The 18,875-nt window shown below is 38.2% G+C and overlaps 1 protein-coding gene across 7 annotated transcripts in view; it reads right to left on the reverse strand.

The window, feature by feature from the left end:
* CNKSR2 (connector enhancer of kinase suppressor of Ras 2) overlaps positions 1-18,875 on the reverse strand; it is a 377,408-nt gene that overhangs the window by 171,790 nt on the left and 186,743 nt on the right. For 6 of the 7 annotated variants that reach the window (XM_075913323.1, XM_075913322.1, XM_075913325.1 and 3 more), the window contains 3 exons: positions 13,983-14,102; positions 4,861-4,920; positions 83-151 (listed from right to left, as the gene is read on the reverse strand). In XM_075913323.1, the coding sequence (XP_075769438.1) occupies positions 83-151; positions 4,861-4,920; positions 13,983-14,102 (249 nt within the window). The remainder of the gene's footprint in view (positions 1-82; positions 152-4,860; positions 4,921-13,982; positions 14,103-18,875) is intronic. The other variant, XM_075913326.1, reaches the window with a different exon arrangement.

Genomic DNA, 18,875 nt, shown 5'->3' on the forward strand with positions numbered 1-18,875 from the left:
ATTTCTACACATTTCTTCTGCATACATACTGATATGCCAATGTGCCTTTATCTCCAAGTGACACAGAACATATTATACATACCACAGTTTGGTGGTTAACTTGAATCACTTCATCTCCAGCATGGATTTTCTTGCACCGATCTGCAGGTGACTGAATTTAAAATAAAAGATATGATAAAGAAAACAGTTCTTACTGGTCACCATCTCTCTTTCAGCAGTATGATCGCTAAGCTAGGTAAGTCAGGTTAGATTTATAATTACATCCTCCAATGAAGTAAATCAATACAAAGATTTTTTAATACATTCATTCATAACTGTTTGAGACGATATTCTGTACAATTGTATGCAAGACAGTCAAATGTTAAACATATATTAATATTTATATGATCAAGCTTAAGCCATTCTAGAGATGCCTTTTTAATTCTAATAAATGACCAATTATTTTTAAGTCATCTAATAACTAAATATTAGAGGCCCACTTTCTGTTAATACTCAGTGCCAAAGCTTGAATGGATAACAGCTCCATAAATATTCTTTTCAACTTTTTTATGTTCTAATCTATTTAAAACAAATACTTCAAGTAAGCATCAGAAAAATCAATGTTTTTGAAGGTATATGCATGCAGATATAATCAGTATCCGGGTTATGTAGCTCAGATAGATAAACTATATATTTATATTTCTAAACTATTATTAGTTTCCAGAGATGCAACTAGTACAAGGATCCTGTAACAATCCATACTTTCAAAGATGAATAGGTAGAGGTAGTTTTCCTTGTCTGAACAACAGCCTCAATTCAAAACAACTTTTCTATTTCTCATATTTCTACCTCTAATATTTGCATTATTGTCTTAGAAGAACTCAGGGGAGCTCAAAAGCGTGTCTCTTTCACCAACAGAAGTTGGTCAGATTAAAGATACTACATTACCCACTTTGTCTGTAACATTTACCATAGACTAATTACTCTTGATGCGAAACAATTACACTAACTAAGCTTTCAATAACACAATATTTCAATTCTTCCCACCTAGTCCTGCAGCTCATAGCACACAGGTAAAGCCACATTAATTTGGGCTCTGCACAGATACAGAAGTTCACGTTATCAATCACAGCATCAGAGTGTCACAATATGAAAGTAGCGATCAGGATCTAAGCTCTAGGAACACTAGAAAACTGTTAAGTTTTTGTATTGAGCTAGTAGAATTACGCACATTAATTTTTATCATTTTGTGGCTTTACAAAAATAGACACGATTTAGATGGACTATTCCCCAAGTCCAGAATTCAATTTATTCATAATAGCATAACTGAACCAAGTTGTCTCTCAAAATATTTTCCTCTTGCAGTCAAATTGTCCATGCAGATCTCATCATAATAAGCTGAGTCAGCATATGTGTTAAGGAAGAGGGCCACCCATTTAACCACAGAATACCCTGTGTGGTGCTGTGTAAACTGAAGTGCTGGCTACTCACCAAACCCTTTCAATACTAGAGATAATTGCAATCTTCTTTTTAGAGGGTTGCGTATTTTGTGATTGGCTGGTTTTCCAAGTAGGAATTAATATAGACACCAGCATTGATGAGTATTTAATTTCACAGTTTAGTTTTGTGAAAGCAGAGGAGGGACTTTATAAATAACTACTTTCTAAGAGCTTCATATGGTGATTGTTAGAATAAAAAAGTAAAGATCTCACTCTCAAAGCACTAACGTGTGGACTGATACATGTCACAACATGACACCAGTATGAAAATATTTCCTCGGGAATCTATTCCCAGGATAATTATCAGAGAATTAGACATTTAATTTAGCAAATAATGACAAGTCTGCTTTCAACTAATGAATCAAGTCTGTTTTTCTTATATACTTGTGTTTATATTATGAATTGTAAAAAAGCATCCAACAGTCATTTGACCCATGTACAAACTCCCTCCCCACATCATATGCTCATGCCTGACCCATCACCCTGCTGCAATACGTCCCACTTAATCATTACTCTTAAGCTGAAGTCTGAGTACAGAGATAAGCCTTGAACCATGAGACTAAGGCTACAACTAGGCTTCAGGCTTCTTGCGCAAGAAGCTTTTTTTGGAAGAAATCTTCTGAAAAAAATTCTTGCTCAAGAGAGCGTTCACACTGCAAAAGTGCATTGAAAAAGTGATGCTCTTTTTCAAAAGATAGTGTCCAGGCCACCTGGATGCTATCTCGCATGTAAGCAGTGACTGCTGTGGATGGAATGGCCACCAGGGCACCTGTGCTTTTTCCTCTTGCCTCCTCTTCCAAAAACACTCCCTCTTCCCCATCACCCACACCTTTTTGTGAAAGAGCTCTTTCACAAAAGGGCTTCTTCCTCGTAGAATGAGGATTACCAATTGTGCAAAAAGTGCTCCGTTCTTTCGATTTACTGTTGAAAGAACGTGCTTGCATTGTGGACGTAAATCAAGTTCTGTCAGAAAAATGGCCGTTTTTCTGACAAAACTCTGTAGTCTAGACATAGCTCTAACACTACAGGATCCTAGCTCTGCAGGACCACCAGAGGAAACACAGTATATAAATTCAAAAGAACCTTCATGGAAAACCCTACGCCATTCTCTCCAAGTATTAAAGATTTATAGCAGAAATGCCCACCTAATTTTAACTACTAAAATGGTATATTGGGAGAGAAGTTGCTTATAATTTTGCCAAAAGCCAAATCACAGCAGGTGGTATAGATGGATAACAAAGCCTTGAATTGTACTTGGAAAGCAATTGAAGGATAACAAACGTAATATTCACAGCATGCTTTACAATACTGAGCATATAGGTACTTTGCCCACGAAATAACTTCTCAGTGGTCTTCTAAGGTAACTTTATGGAAGGAATATTGCATAAATACTAACTGGAGGTTACAATAGCTATGAAATGCTTCAGTTGGGCATAAATAGATGCAAAGAGAATTTTACAGACACTTCCATTTAGAAGTCCAGTAGCATCCCAGATTGCAATCTATGAATGCAAAAAAGATATGGAATGTCTTCCAAGTAATGATGGATATCAGTCTTCCCAGAATCTGTAGATGCTTCCTCTTGAATGTCAGTATCATCATTAAAACTGCATCAGTAGTATTATGTCCATATCCAACTGGTAGGCTGAAGCTTACTTAATACAGCAGGGCTCCAGTGTGTGCAACTTATCAAGACCAAATAAAAAAGCCATTGTGTTTGTTTCCTCTTCATAAACTTCTGGTACTATAGAATTAGAATTGCATCATGTAGGAAAACAGGAATGAAATCACACAATTTTTCAGGGAATTCATTACCTTCACCTTTGTGAAATACATCACCACAGTCATCTGTAGACTGAGTTGGTAGCATGTCTTAGGTTTTTTTAAGTTTAACAGAAATTCAAATTTCAAAACTTCTCTCATTTTTACTTATATCTCCCAGAAATATCACAACCCTTCTGCATCAACACTGAAGTATAGTTAATTCCACTTGAAAGCTGTGGGTCTGATTGGTCACTGAGAGACTTCCTGTCCCATAATGGCTTATGTTGTTTCTGCTTCCAGGAAGGATGGTGTTCACAGAGCTCCTACCCCAGATATATTATAGACTACAGCTCATTAACATTATCTTCAGTAAGAGAAAGAAGAAATGTCCAAGGCTCCAAGAAAGCTCCTGTGGAAGGATAGGAGCCCACCACCTATTTCCCAAATACACTCCTATTCTTTTTGGCATGAAATATTTCCAGAGTTCCCAGGTAAAAATCAGATATAATACTATTCAGTATTTTTATGCTCTTCATGCTTGTCAGGAAATGATACAGTAGCACAGTAGAACAAGTATTTCTGCAGGTTTGAATGAGCATCATCAAAGTCCTCAAGAGAAATTGAGGACTAAACTGTCCTGAAAGCTACAGTCTTCTGTTAGAGGCTTACTCTATATCTATTTTTATGGATTAACCCCCTAAGAAAAAACTTCAGCTTGCTAACTTCCTAATGGTGACATTTCTGTCACCCCTGCTCTGTGCACCCATAAAAGGGAGTAGAAGAAGGGGAAAGAACACTATAAGGTAGCTGAAAAGTATGCATTTGTGTTTGGCTTTGAGTTCCCTTTGCTGTCCTTCAGTGAGTAGCTTTACATCAAATAAGTGATCTCTACTATGGACAGACAAGGTAGGAGAGTTATTATCTTTTATTGAACCAACTTTCATTGGTGAGGGTGAGGGTGAGAGAGAGAGACAGACAGACAAGCTTTTGAACCACAACAAAGCTCTTCTTCAGGTCTCTGTGGATTGAAAGCTTGTGCCTCTCACTAACAGAATTTGGTCCAATAAATATTACTTCACCCACTCATCCTGGAATTGATAAGGCTACAACTACACCTCCTACTTCAAATTTTATTCAGATGTCTATGCAGAAATGTACAAAAACATTTTTAATGTCAAATTCAAAGCATATCCTTATTTCCATGGTTTTACACATTAAAAAAAATCAAATAAAGTTTGATAGAGATAAAAAACTAATTTTTCTTGTGCCCCAGCAAATTCCAGCATATTAGTCAGTACATATTACAAACATTTATCTTTTACACAGTCCAAAAAAACCCCCACAAAAGAGCTACCTCCTAACTTGATCAAGGGACACATTTTTAATACCTTGCAAGAATGAAATAAAGTTGACTGTCATGGAACCTACCGGAGACTCTCAAATTCTGAGATTAATAAACAAAAGCAACCTCATTTTTGCCCTCCAGCATACCATTCCTTTACAGGAAACTAGCATAATTTTACAAGCAAAACATAGTCTGCAGCAAAGGGAAGGCATTAACTAAATGTAAGGTCAAAAAAGCTTCCAGGCCTGAATGCACAGTATTAACAATACTTACATTTTCTGTTGTTCCAGTAATTACATGAAGACCATCATATGTTGATTTAATGTACATACCCTAAGAAAAAGACATCATGGGAAAGAATTTGTAAAGTGTTTCATAAACTAGTACCATCCAAAACAATTTGCATATCTCTCTAAAAGGAATATCTATCGATTATATGATCTATAAATTAATACATGCCATGAGGAATACCTCTTTGGAGAGGTAGTATGTTCTTTTTTTCCGGAGAGGGAGGGGGAGATGTTAACTGAGAACAATAAGAATGAATGATTTTCACACCTATGCAGAAGTTTCAATTTGAAGCTTTATCTTTATAAATATCCATGGCTTGAGTGGAACCTCACATATATTCCTTACACTAGAAACACCACTGCAACATTATCTGCTGCAACATTATCTGCTTACAAAGAAACTTATCTGCTACATTAGGATGATTGGTGCCTTCAGCTTTTATCCTGGACACTATCAGAATCTAAGGTTTCATAACAATGGGAGTTCTTTAGCCATTAAGGTCGTAAAGATAAACTTTCAAAATATGGACTAAGTGGAAACCAATCCTGTGATGTATATCTGAAAGAACATCTCTAAGAACTATTAACTGCCTCATTCACCTCAACACCATGTTAACTATACATCTTAAGCATGACAGTTCAATAATTGTTTCAATGCTGATCAATGCACACAAAAAAGAAGGGTTACCATATCTGTAGAACTGTGTGGTCTACTGTGTGGCATTTTATTTTTAAGTCGTAAGTACATAAAGATTTGTTTGTGGGCAGACATTAGGACAATACCAGAACAACCTTTTATATTTTAATGGTAGCAACTGAGCCACAAATGGGAGGATATATTACAAAGCTGCTTATAATTTTTAATAGATTTCCCCCCTTTGTTTTCTTTTTGTAAAAAGACCCATTTGTATTACAATAATGTGTACAAATAAGAAAACTAACCTTACCATCTAATCATGAGTTTGCCAAGTTTAAGACCTATATGCAGCACTCTTAGCAAAATTAGAGTGACACCAAACTAAGGAGAACTCTGCAAATTAAATGGATGCTGAGTTGAGAAAAATTTATTATAAAGCAAATTTTGCAACACAAAAAATATACAGTTAAGCTGAAAACTTGCCTAAGAATCAGCCCAATTTAATTTGAAATCTCAAAGTTACCAACTTGTGGAAATAGAATTTCAAAAATTAAAATATCAATAGTCAACTTAATGGAAACCTAGTACCAGTGTAACACTCACAGGGAGAACCTAACCTGGAACCTCTGGAGCTTAGCGAATGATCTTCTACAGCTTGAGCTAAAAGCCAGATAGCTCTGAGCTAAAGCTGTGGGAAAACTTACTATTTCTCTCTGATGGGCTAGTTAGGTTACACCACCTAACTTCTTCATTGAAACAGTGCTGCTTATTCACATTTTAATCATTTTTCATATGTGCCTCCTCACTGTGCACTTAGGAAGAAAATAAGTCCTCTGAGAAAAGTACTGCAGAGCCCTCTGGAAAAGAAAACTGGCTAAACAGAGTTGTGGTCGTTCCCTGACCCAAAGCTATTTTTCCAGCTCTGAAGTCTGTAAGCCAGACAGTTGGAGTAATTTAATTTATGGGGATTGCTTATCTCCTAGAGCTGGAAGAGACCTTGAAAGGTCATTGAGTTCAGTCCCCTGCCTTCACAGCAGGACCAAGTACCATCCTTGACACATTTTTGCTCCAAATCCTTAAATGGCCTCTGCAAGATTAAACTCACAACCCTGGGTTTAGCAGGCCAATTTTCAAACCACTGAGATATTCCTCCTCCCTTCCAAGTGTCCATCCTCACTCTCCATGTAAAATTCTATCATTCTGTGAATATCAGGAAATGAGGTACAGTAGAGATTGTTCCCCCTAGATACGACATGGGGAGGGAAAACCTAATGGTAGAGGAGGGGGGGTCATCAATCACTTCTTCAACAACTCCTTTCCTTCTTTTTCACCAGACTGCTTTGCAGAAAGGAGGCAGATACTTGCAGGCTAAGTGAGCACTGCTTCCATTCCAGCCCCTCAGAACAAGCTAGAAAAGAAATCAGGTTTTCAGGTGACACGCAGTTCTCTTCCCTCTACCTGGGGCAGTACAGCCAAGAACTCCAGTGGGACTGTACTGTCAGGGAGTGTTCACCAGGGACTAGATCAGTGGTTACCCCTTCCATACCCACACATGACCTCCTTAAACCAGAACTAGGAGCAGGGGAACGGCTACAGGCATTGGGGGGAAAGGTGGCCAGGGTTAAGGGGGCCAAGACTTGGCATGCATCTATAGTCAGGTCCGGAAGCAGAGCCCCAGCCAGGGACTGAGGTGAGGGGTGGAAGTAGGAGCAGAGCCCCAGATGGGGACTGCAGCTGGAGCTGGGACTGGGGCTAGGAGTAGAGCTGGGGGCAGAGTGATGCTGGAGGGTGCTCCCTTCCCACTCCCTGTGGGGGCTGGCCTAGGTTCTGCTGTGCCCCTTTAAATGTCTCTATCTTCCCCACTAGGGGGTCTGCCCCTCAGCATGGGGATCTCTGGACTAGACAGTGAGGATGCATGGAACTTCCAGATAGACTCTGAGCAGCCTGCAAATCTCCTGGGATCAATGGTGTATGGGGCCAATCTCTGTAGCCTTTCTGATGAGATGAGGTGTGCAGCCATTCCCAACCTGAAACAAAGTGAGGGGAGAAACCCTCAAGAGAACCATTGAAGATTCCCTCCCCTCAAAGCCTACCTGCCCCCACCTCCTCTCCCCAAAACAGGGATGATCTGGCTCCAAAATTTGTAATTCCCTTGTTACTCCATCATTCTGCTTCACAAAGATATCCACAAAGATCATTCTGCTCTGCATAGCCCATGGCAGTGAGTCACTGGCAGTGCCCTTAATGGACATGCCAGAATATTAAGGGCAAAGTAGAGACTGATTTCCACTCCATGCTGCTTCAAATGCTCCATGAAAATTGCTGTTTCCCTTCCTGCCCCAACATTTTGTGCCATCACACATCTTGCTCACTCTGCACGCATCCACTATTGGGGACTTTGTAATCCCGAGACAGTGTCATTTTCCTATTAATTTGTTACGCTGCATCATACAATTTTCTATTTCTTTAGCTATCTATCTTTAGTCATTAATATCTATCACAATATATTTTTAAGGCAGGAAAGTGCTATTATTCCAATTTGATGATGGCAAACTAAGGCACAAAGAGGCTAAGGCCACAAATACACTATAGCTACAGCACTCCAGTTATGTGCTGAAGCACTATGGTGTAGATGTTGTGATGGAAGGTTTTTTTTTAATTATTACTATAGCTGATCAACCTCCCTGAGCTGTAGTAAGTATCCTGATAACACCGTGTTGATCTAAATTTTAAATATAGACCAGGGCTAAATGACTTGACCAAATTCACAGAGGATGTCTGTGGCAAAGCAGGCAACTGAAACTAGATCTGAGAGTATTTAATTAGAATCCTAACCTCTTGAACACTCAATCTCATTTGAAAAGGAATTCAGCACAAACCAATCTTTGCAGAATTGTTAGAGTCATAAAACTCCTACTGATTTTAGTAAGAGCAGAATTAAGTTGACACTGAGTGATTTTGAAAAAAACCCTTCACTTTAAAATATGAAAAGAAAAGAATCAATTGTATTCAAATATAACAAGTGAAATATACAAGTTTCCATTACTATCCCATTTCTTGAACTCCCTTTTATGTTTTTCTTGAACACCAGTGTATGATAAAAAGAAGAGCTAAACAAAAAAGTTTTCAGTTAGATTTGTTTTTAAAATAAGTTACATTTACGAATTACACAACACTCTGATGCTGAAAAGAAGATAAAAATTACTGCTGATATTTCACTGAAACAATGCACATAATCTTAGTCAAGAGAAAAGCAGCCATAATCAAGAACAAAATAATCTTAATACATATCTCCAACATAAGATTGATCTGTGAAATGAACTGCGTTCAAGATAGCCACAAATCTGCAAAGTACTGAAAAGAAGTAAACAATGATCAGTATTATTACCTGTTTAGCCAGAAAGTAAATGGATAGATTCTCATACCTCACTGTTTACTTCTGCACTTGAGCTTTAATTTAGCATTACTATGAAGATGTTAAGGGTTTATAAATACAGTTTGGCAAATGAGTACAGGCTCTTTGCAGTCTATTCCTTTCCAGAAATGTAAATGGTGACATTTCATTCAAGAGTAGAAAAGAGGTGGAGTTCTGGGGAAATTTCCCTGAAATGCTGTGATCTAGTATTGTATACCATTTAGGGCATGGAGAGATGGGAGAATGGAGAGAAGAGGAAGCTGCAAGACACATTGTATTTATTCCACAGAGTTTTGAAATTCATAAATGTTCCCTCAATTATATAACATTCTAACTGTGTGAGAACCAAGATTGGTTTACATTTCCAAAATGCTTTTTAAACGTACACAGGAATTTCCTTTTATGCTTCATTAGACATTGTTTGTTTTACTTGAACACCAGGGAATGATAAAGACAGGGAGGATACATGGCTTTGATATGATATGTTTGATTTGGGACCTCTGGTGAAATGATGAAACTACAGAAGTTTACAGGTTTGTTTTCCCCCTACAGTACTGTAATAATACACTCACTGAACATGGTGCTTCATATGTACTGTTCAACAGCATTGAAATAAATAAGTTGGCAGGGATAGTGTTCTCATATCCAAAGGCAACTCTAAAGTTCCGGAGAATTTACAAGAATAAGTCATGCCAAACAAATTGACTGATAATCCAGTTAATATGCCTGAAATAACCTTTGAGTGCAATCACCATAATAAGGGAAGGAACTCATGTGAACTTAATTTAACGACTAGCCTTCTTAATGGGTGTTACATGTTTAATAACATCAGAGAGTACCCAGATCAGTTATTGGCAGACAATCTGACTTAAAACCAATTAACAAATGTTATCTCAGAGCTAAATATTATTCAGTTAAACATAAAAAAATTCTCCCAGATACTTTTTTTTAAAACAAGGCACAAAGTAGGATGTACTTTAGACAGCCCTTTTTATATATCACATTGTCAATTAGCTGTGTCTGAAACTTCACTGAATGGCAACAATATGTTAAGTTCATTTGACCTCATATTTATCTCAAAATTGTTTTCTGTGATGGTCATATGATGAAGCTTTCCCCCCAAATACAAAGAAAGGGTCACGCAGGTTTCTTTAGAGCACATTACATGTGCTCTGAAAGTGATGTAGTCAGCATTCCTCAAAACTAAAGCAACACATTTCTCCAATACAACTCCAGAGTTCAATGACACTAATAAGGGCCATTAAGAGTCTTATAAATGTCATATAGCTTTGTGCATCCTCATCCCCAAATCCACCTCCCTCATGATTTCAGGTTATATGACTTGGGACCTTTTGCCTATAACCGACTAATTTTAAACTTGTTTTGGCAATCAGAGAAACAAAACAAACCCACCCATTTTGTAAAATGTTTTGGAACACTAACCTCTACAGTCCCTTATCCATAAAAACATATAACCCATACTAATAACTAAGTCTTGAATGAAACTGTCTCATAACAGTATTTGAAGCATAAAGGACAGCATTAAAATGAAAAAGTATCTTGAAAACCAGGAAATCAATACATTAAATTTGATAATGTCACAATTCTGCTTTGACATTCCATATTATCATTTTAAAATATTACAATGGTAATGAAGTGTTTCAGAAAACCTTGCGAACAGTTGGAAAAACATTCACAGCTGTTAACAAGACTCTGTTTTCCTTCTAACAAAACATGAACATTTTGGTTCTTCTCAGTGCTGAACACACTAGTTTCAAACTCAGAATCAGCTGAAATATTTCAGATTCCATTTCTTTAGAATAAGGTATTACATATGTAACACCAAAAGATGGAACTGAATCTGGGACCTCTAGAGCTTAGTGCATGAGGTAAAAGCCAGCTAGCTGGCTCTCAGTTAAGGCTGCAGAGGAGACTCATTCTCTCTGTAAGTGGTCTAAGTGCCACTAGGTGGAACAGTACACCACACCCAGTAGGAGCATGGTTTACACCTGCTAAAGGAGTCAATTTCTTTTCTCTGGAATGCAAACAGCAGGAATAACTATTAAGTTCCACTCTGTCCAATCATACAGAAGCATTATCTTTCAAGTCTTTTCCCAAATGGAATATCTCTACAAATGTCTGCAAACCTGACCACATGTAACTGATATTAAGACTTTTTAGGAGAGAGATGTATTTTACAATAGCCTATCATCTTCACTTTTCTCAATGCTGCAGGCTAGATCCCTTCTTCCTGCAATACTCATGAGATAAGACACATATGCAAACAATCACACAGCCAAAATCAGGCAACAGGTTGGGGAGGGGAAAAAAAAACCCAACAACTTAGCACACTACTCAAGTTCCATCCACAAAGAATTGTTCATCATGACAATAGCCACAATACTTTCCTACTTGCTATACTTTTTTTGTCATGTCTTTCCACATGTTAACTACAATATACATTACTATAAAATTCACAAAACACTGATATTTAATTGTGAAAAGAGCACATGTACAGTAATTTGATGGTTCACATTTATGTATGAATGATTTTTAAATTTCAGTAATGCTTTCATGTGCAATTTCAGAGGTATTTAATTAAAAGTATTATTATAGCACTCACATATACCAGATATCAAAATTAATATTTGTTTTAAAAATGAGTTAAACTTTGACTCTTTCAACACTATGCACACAAACACTTACCCATCCATACACCCCTCGCCGTCTCCCCAGATCCCAAGAACAATTTAAAATAGAAAATCAGATACCTTTCACACTGATTTCTATTTTTATTTCCCTCCCTTCTCTTCTCATCCTACTTCAATATCTTAGAGATTCTCCCCTCCAGTTATTTTAGATGTTTTACTTATCCTGGTTGGCAGACAGTAACATCTTCAGAATACCATCTTCATAACTACTCTTGCCTATTTACTGTCCTGCTTTCAGACAGCCCTTCCATTTCTCTTATGTATGTTAACAACACTGATATTGTTAACATCTTTGCCAGTACAAAACCTCAATATATGTCCAAATCACTGAAAGAAGGACAGTCATAACTCTGTCTTCCTGATACCATTATGACATGGGTCCTGGGAAAAGTCTTGTTAGGTCAAGAAGTTATCAAGCTACTTATCTAAATAAGTGGTGAAAGGCTCCCAAAGTGCAATCCACTATCCACCATAAAACCTTTTATAACTAGTGGAACTGACAATTTGGCAACCAGTTCAGTACTAATGACAATAAATCAGAATGTGTTCAATACATCTAATCAAAAACTCCACAAAATATTGCACGCTTCATACAAAACATAAAAAAAATGATTTAACAAAGATAATCAGTTATTAGGATTACCATTTTATACAACCCCAAAATTTGCTATGCACCTCATGTTGCAAATAAACAAACATGTGATCCCTGCTCCAAAGAGCTTACAGACTAGATGATGTGACTCAATCAATTCACAGCAAAACAGTGGCATGTGGACAAGAGTGGGAAGGGGAAGAAAGAAGTCAGTAACAAAACAATGCACTGCCAAAGCTTGTACACAGCTTGGTTAATTCTTTCCTCCATCATAAAAAATACACACAATTATTACCAGAGAGGGGCAGAGATTCTGTCTGAGAACATGGCACCATTGTGCTAAGTGTACAAATGCATATGAAGAGAGGCTCCTTGTGATGAAGAGCTTACAATCTGCACAGACAAGAGAGACTCAAAGTTGGAAGGGACCCAGAGGTACAAGGATGGGAAGTGATTTGTCCATTGACGTGGCAGAGCCAGACTCACTTAACTCACTTGTTGTCAGGCTTATGAGAAAAGAGGGCCATAAAAAGGTATTTGAATGAGGAAAGAGTTCTGGAAAACCAGTGCAAACATGGGACAGGCCCTGCATCAAACATGGAGAGAGCTCCAGAAAGAAGGGAGAGAAAAAGTGAGAATGTCCCTCCCCTGTGGAAATGGCCTAAAGAGAAGCATGGCCAGAGATGAGCAGCAGCAGCAGAGAAAGAGAACAGGATGCCAGATCGGTAGGGTGGAGAGAATCCATGGAGAGCTGAAAACCTGAAGGGGAATTTTCAATGGATTCTGCCATGAAAAGAAAGCCAGTGAAATAAACAAAAAGATGGGATAATATTTACTAATTAAAATAAAATCCCTTTAAATTTAATTGCCACTTGCCTGAAGAGAGACAAACCAAGTAAATATTATTTCTAGTTACCTGGACATAAAAGTTGCCAAAAATAAAATCAAATACAAAATAAAAACCATTACATAAAAAAATAACCTATGGAATGGGAGCACAGCAGTACAGATAATATAAAAGTAAATGGACCATGGATGTGAGTAGGCAGCAAAAGAGGGTATAAAAGCAAATTTCTCAATTTAATTTCTGAACACCTTCCGGAATCCCCAAAGTATGCAGCATGAATTGTTATTCATGAAGTCAAATGTCATATCTCCAGTTGTAACTAGTGTTTCTTTTATCCAAAAGTTCCTATCTGCATGTGTCATCCAACCAACAACGGTCAACTCATGAGCAACACTCAAGGGATTGCTACCTTGGTCTTTTACAGCCATCTGATTAAGCATGTAGACTTTTTGCAATACAAATATAATCTAGTTTTCTCCTGGGAATTCCTTTACAGTTTTTAAATAAGTTATAGAAGTGTTTTCTCTCAGTGAGAGAAATTATGCAGCAAATTCCAGAATTAGACAGTTTCATACTTAATCTCACCCAGACTTCATGACTAGAGTGTATTTATTAATTTAAATGCCTTTCAGACTTCAAGACCCTAACATAGTCTAAAATATTTCAGAATTTGATGTAAACTGGTAAGAATTACTCTTTTATTTCTTTCAATCCACTACATTTTATACAATACTTATTTATGTCAAATACACATCACGTTAGACCAGCCGTGTGAAATCAAACTAAAAAACATTTTTTAAAAAGTGCCTTATCCCTACCCCCCTTGCTCCCCAGTATAGATCTTATTTACAGAAGTAACCCTCTCATCTTCAACAACTGTTTGATTAACTGCGTACTTCTTACCAGCCCTTCACTTGGTTTTATGTTTGTTAGCTGGATCACTTCAAGGTGGGCAGACTGAGAAACCAGAGGATCAGATGAGAGAGAGATAATGTGGTCACAGACACCAGAGAGAGTTTTACACTAGAAGGGGAAAAAAAGAAAACTACAGTAAATATACTGTGATTATTTGAACAGTTTTCTTCCCATTTAAAAAAAGAACATTTAAAAGAATTAGCATTTTAAATTGGCACAACTCAACTACAGTATATTCTTGAGTCTTCCTTCGAATACATTTATCTGATATAAAGCAACCAAAGATAAAAAACGACTACAGAGTTCAATTAAAGTTCATTCTTTGAAAAACAAATTCAGATTGATGTAAGAAGTTAGGATCAATCATCATCATATTACAGTCATAAAAATTCAAAATGGGAACTTTGAAGTATCTGAAGTTTATGACTACAGGTACTATGAAATAAATTGTGTTGCCTCCCCAGATATTTGATTTTTGTGCGGGGTTTTTGTTGTTGTTATTTTTAGATGTCAAAGATAATTAAATCCAGGACTTGATCCCACCTCAGCATTTATTTATGTGGTCTGCATTTGTGTAGAATTCTACTGAAGTCCATGCTAGTAAATTCAAGTTCAGGGGTTTCTATCAGCAAGAGTTAAAATAAAATTCCTGACAGTGGGGAGGAACAAATTTGGAATGAAGCATTGAAGTCTCAGTCTTGGCAGAAAAGGTATCTCTGACTCACTACAGTAGCCCATAATGAATACATTCTTGGACCACACAATTATGGTCAGCTTATTAAACAAAATTTGTTTGATAAAATTTAATGTCATCATCACAGACAAAATTTCAATTAGCAATATAGTATAGAACCCAGTCTTTGGAGTGGGACAAAACTGGCACAACATCAAAACAGAAAAGACAAACTCAAATAGTTTTGTCTTAACAGAAGGGGAAAAGTGCATCATAGAATCATAGGACTGGAAGGGACCTCGAGAGGTCATCGAGTCCAGCCCCCCGCCCTCAAGGCAGGACCAAGCTCCGTCTACACCATCCCTGACAGATGTCTATCTAACCTGTTCTTAAATATCTCCAGAGAGGGAGATTCCACCACCTCCCTTGGCAATTTATTCCAATATTTGACCATCCTGACAGGAATTTTTTCCTAATGTCCAATCTAAACCTCCCCTGCTGCACTTTAAGCCCATTACTCCTTGTCCTGTCCTCAGTAACCAAGAGGAACAAATTTTCTCCTTCCTCCTTGTGACACCCTTTTAGACATTTGAAAACCGCTATCATGTCCCCCCTTAATCTTCTTTTTTCCAAACTAAACAAGCCCAGTTCATGAAGCCTGGCTTCATAGGTCATGTTCTCTAAGCCTTTAATCATTCTTGTCACTCTTCTCTGTACCCTTTCCAATTTCTCCACATGTTTCTTGAAATGTGGCGCCCAGAACTGGACACAGTACTCCAGCTGAGGCCTAACTAGTGCAGAGTAGAGTGGCAGAATGACTTCACGAGTCTTGCTTACAACACACCTGTTGATACAACCTAGAATCATATTTGCTTTTTTTGCAACAGCATCACACTGTTGCCTCATATTCAACTTGTGGTCCACTATGACCCTTAGATCCCTTTCCGCCATGCTCCTTCCTAGACAGTCGCTTCCCATCTTGTATGTATGCAACTGATTGTTCCTTCCCACGTGGAGCACTTTGCATTTCTCTTTATTAAACCTCATCCTGTTTACCTCTGACCATTTCTCTAACTTGCTAAGGTCATTTTGAATTATGTCCCTATCCTCCAAAGAAGTTGCAACCCCACCCAGTTTGGTATCATCTGCAAACTTAATAAGCGTATTCTCTATCCCAATATCTATATCATTGATGAAGATATTGAACAGTACGGGTCCCAAAACAGACCCTTGTGGAACTCCACTTGTTATCCCTTTCCAGCAGGATTTAGCACCGTTAACAACAACTCTCTGACTACGGTTATCCAGCCAATTATGCACCCACCTTATCATGGCCCTATCTAAGTTATATTTGCCTAGTTTATCAATAAGAATATCATGCGAGACTGTATCAAATGCTTTACTAAAGTCTAGGTATATGACATCCACCGCTTCTCCCTTATCCACAAGGCTCATTATCCTATCAAAGAAAGCTATCAGATTAGTTTGGCATGACTTGTTCTTCACAAACCCATGCTGGCTATTCCCTATCACTTTATTACCTTCCAAGTGTTTGCATATGATTTCCTTAATTACCTGCTCCATTATCTTCCCTGGGACAGACTGTTAAACTGACCGGTCTGTAGTTTCCTGGGTTGTTCTTATTCCCCTTTTTATAGATGGGCACAATATTTGCCCTTTTCCAGTCTTCTGGAATCTGCCGTCTGCCATGATTTTTCAAAATCATAGCTAAAGGCTCAGATACCTCCTTTATCAGCTCCTTGAGTATCCTGGGATGCATTTCATCAGGACCTAGTGACTTGCCGACATCTAACTTTCCTAAGTGATTTTTAACTTGTTCTTTGTGTATCCTATCTTCTAAACTTACCCTCTCTCTGCTTGTATTCACTACGTTAGGCACACCTCCAGACTTCTCGGTGAAGACCGAAACAAAGAAGTCATTGAGCATCTCCGCCATTTCCAAGTTTCCTGTTACTGCTTCTCCCTCCTCACTAAGCAGTGGGCCTACCCTGTCCTTGGTCTTCCTCTTGCTTTTAATGTATTTATAAAAGGTCTTCTTGTTTCCCTTTATGCCTGTAGCTAGTTTGATCTCATTTTGTGCCTTTGCCTTTCTAATCTTGCCCCTGCATTCCTGTGTTGCTTGCCTATATTCATCCTTTGTTATTTGTCCTAGTTTCCATTTTTTATATAACTCATTTTTTATTTTGAGATCCTGCAGGATCTCCTTGTTAAGCCAAGCTGGTCTTTTGCCATATTTTCTATCTTTCCTACACAGCGGAATTGTTTGCTTTTGGGCCCTTAACAACGTCCCTTTGAAATACTTCCAACTCTCCTCAGTTGTTTTTCCCTTCAGTCTTGCTTCCCATGGGACCTTACCTACAAGTTCTCTGAGCTTATCAAAATCTGCCTTCCTGAAATCCATTACCTCAATTGTGCTAGTCTCCCTTCTACCTTTCCTTAAGATCATGAACTCTATTATTTCATGATCACTGTCCCCTATACTGTCTTCCACTTTCAAGTTCTCAACTAGTTCCTCCCTATTTGTTAAATCCAAATCCAGAACAGCTTCTCCTCTGGTAGCTTTTTCTACCTTCTGAAACAGAAAGTTGTCTCCAATGCAGTCCAGAAACTTATTGGATAGCCTGTGCCCCGCTGTGTTAGTTTCCCAACATATGTCTGGATAGTTGAAGTCCCCCATCACCACCAAATCTTGGGCTTTGGATAGTTTTGTTAATTGTTTAAAAAAGGCCTCATCCACCTCTTCCACCTGGCTAGGTGGCCTGTAGTAGACTCCTAGCATGATATCATCCTCGTTTTTTACCCCTTTTAGCTTAACCCAGAGACTCTCTACACAGCTATCTCCTACGTTCATCTCCACTTCAGTCCAAGTGTGTACATTTTTAATGTACAAGGCAACCCCTCCTCCCTTTTTTCCCTGTCTGTCCTTCCTGAGCAAGCCGTACCCTTCCATACCAACATTCCAATCATGCGTCCCATCCCACCAGGTTTCTGTAATACCAATGATATCATAGTTGTATTTATTGGTTAGCAATTCCAGTTCTTCCTGCTTATTACCCATACTTCTTGCATTTGTATATAGGCATCTAAGATACTGATTTGATCTTGCCTCCCTGTTGTACCCTGACTCTCCTCTCTCCTTGCCATTATAGGCCGTAGTCCCCCCTATTTCCAACCCATCTCCCAGTCCCGCACATTCAGCACTTACCTGTGGGCTTTGCTCACCTGTCCCTGTCGAACCTAGTTTAAAGCCCTCCTCACAAGGTTAGCCAGTCTGTGTCCAACCTTGTCATCATCACAGACAACCTTGTCATCATCACAGACACAAGGTTAGCCATGTGTGCATTCTCTCCCCACTCCATTTCACTAACCCCATGGCACCAGTGTCTGAATGTTCAGATGCACAGTGTGTGCACAGAATTTCGTCTTCACATCTGTTTTCAAAGATGCTGAATAGTTACTGAGTTTACTGGTATTGCAGGAGCACAGCACACATGAAAATCAAGTAATTAGCAATCATGGGCAACTCATTAATGCTGAAGAATCTATTCTTATCATAAGAATTTTCCTGAAAGTCACTGTGTTATACATGCTTTAGCAATTCCAAAAGTGAGTCCATTTATTGATATATTCTATGACCAAAAGGGACCATTGTGGTTATCTAGTCTGACATCTTGTAAAACAGAAAGCATACAACTTTGCCAAAATACTTCCTACCACATATCTTTCAGAAAAATATCCAATCTGGATTTTAAAATAGTCAGTGATGGACAATCCACCATAACCATAGTTCCAGTTGTTAAACAGTCTCAACATTAAAAATCTACACAGTGGAGTCAAGAAGTTGAAGCCTGCAACATGTTTATGATGCAGCAGTATCTAGGGCCTGCTACCCTTGATAGTCTTTCTTATCTGCAAAACTAAATAAATACAAAATACTGATGGTTTCTAAAGGCCTGTAATTATATGGTAGGCATTTTATACCTTCCTCTCCCTGCAAATTATTTTCTCTTGCCTGCAGCTGGGGGGAAGGGATAGCTCAGTGGTTTGTTCATTGACCTGGTAAACCCAGGATTGTGAGCTCCATCCTGGAGGGGGGCCATTAGGGATCTGGAGCAAATCTGTCAGGGATGGTACTTAGTCCTGCTGTGAGAGCAGGGGACTGAACTCAATGACCTCTCAAGGTCCCT

Source organism: Pelodiscus sinensis, chromosome 1, assembly GCF_049634645.1.
Source record: "Pelodiscus sinensis isolate JC-2024 chromosome 1, ASM4963464v1, whole genome shotgun sequence".
Taxonomy (NCBI): domain Eukaryota; kingdom Metazoa; phylum Chordata; order Testudines; family Trionychidae; genus Pelodiscus; species Pelodiscus sinensis.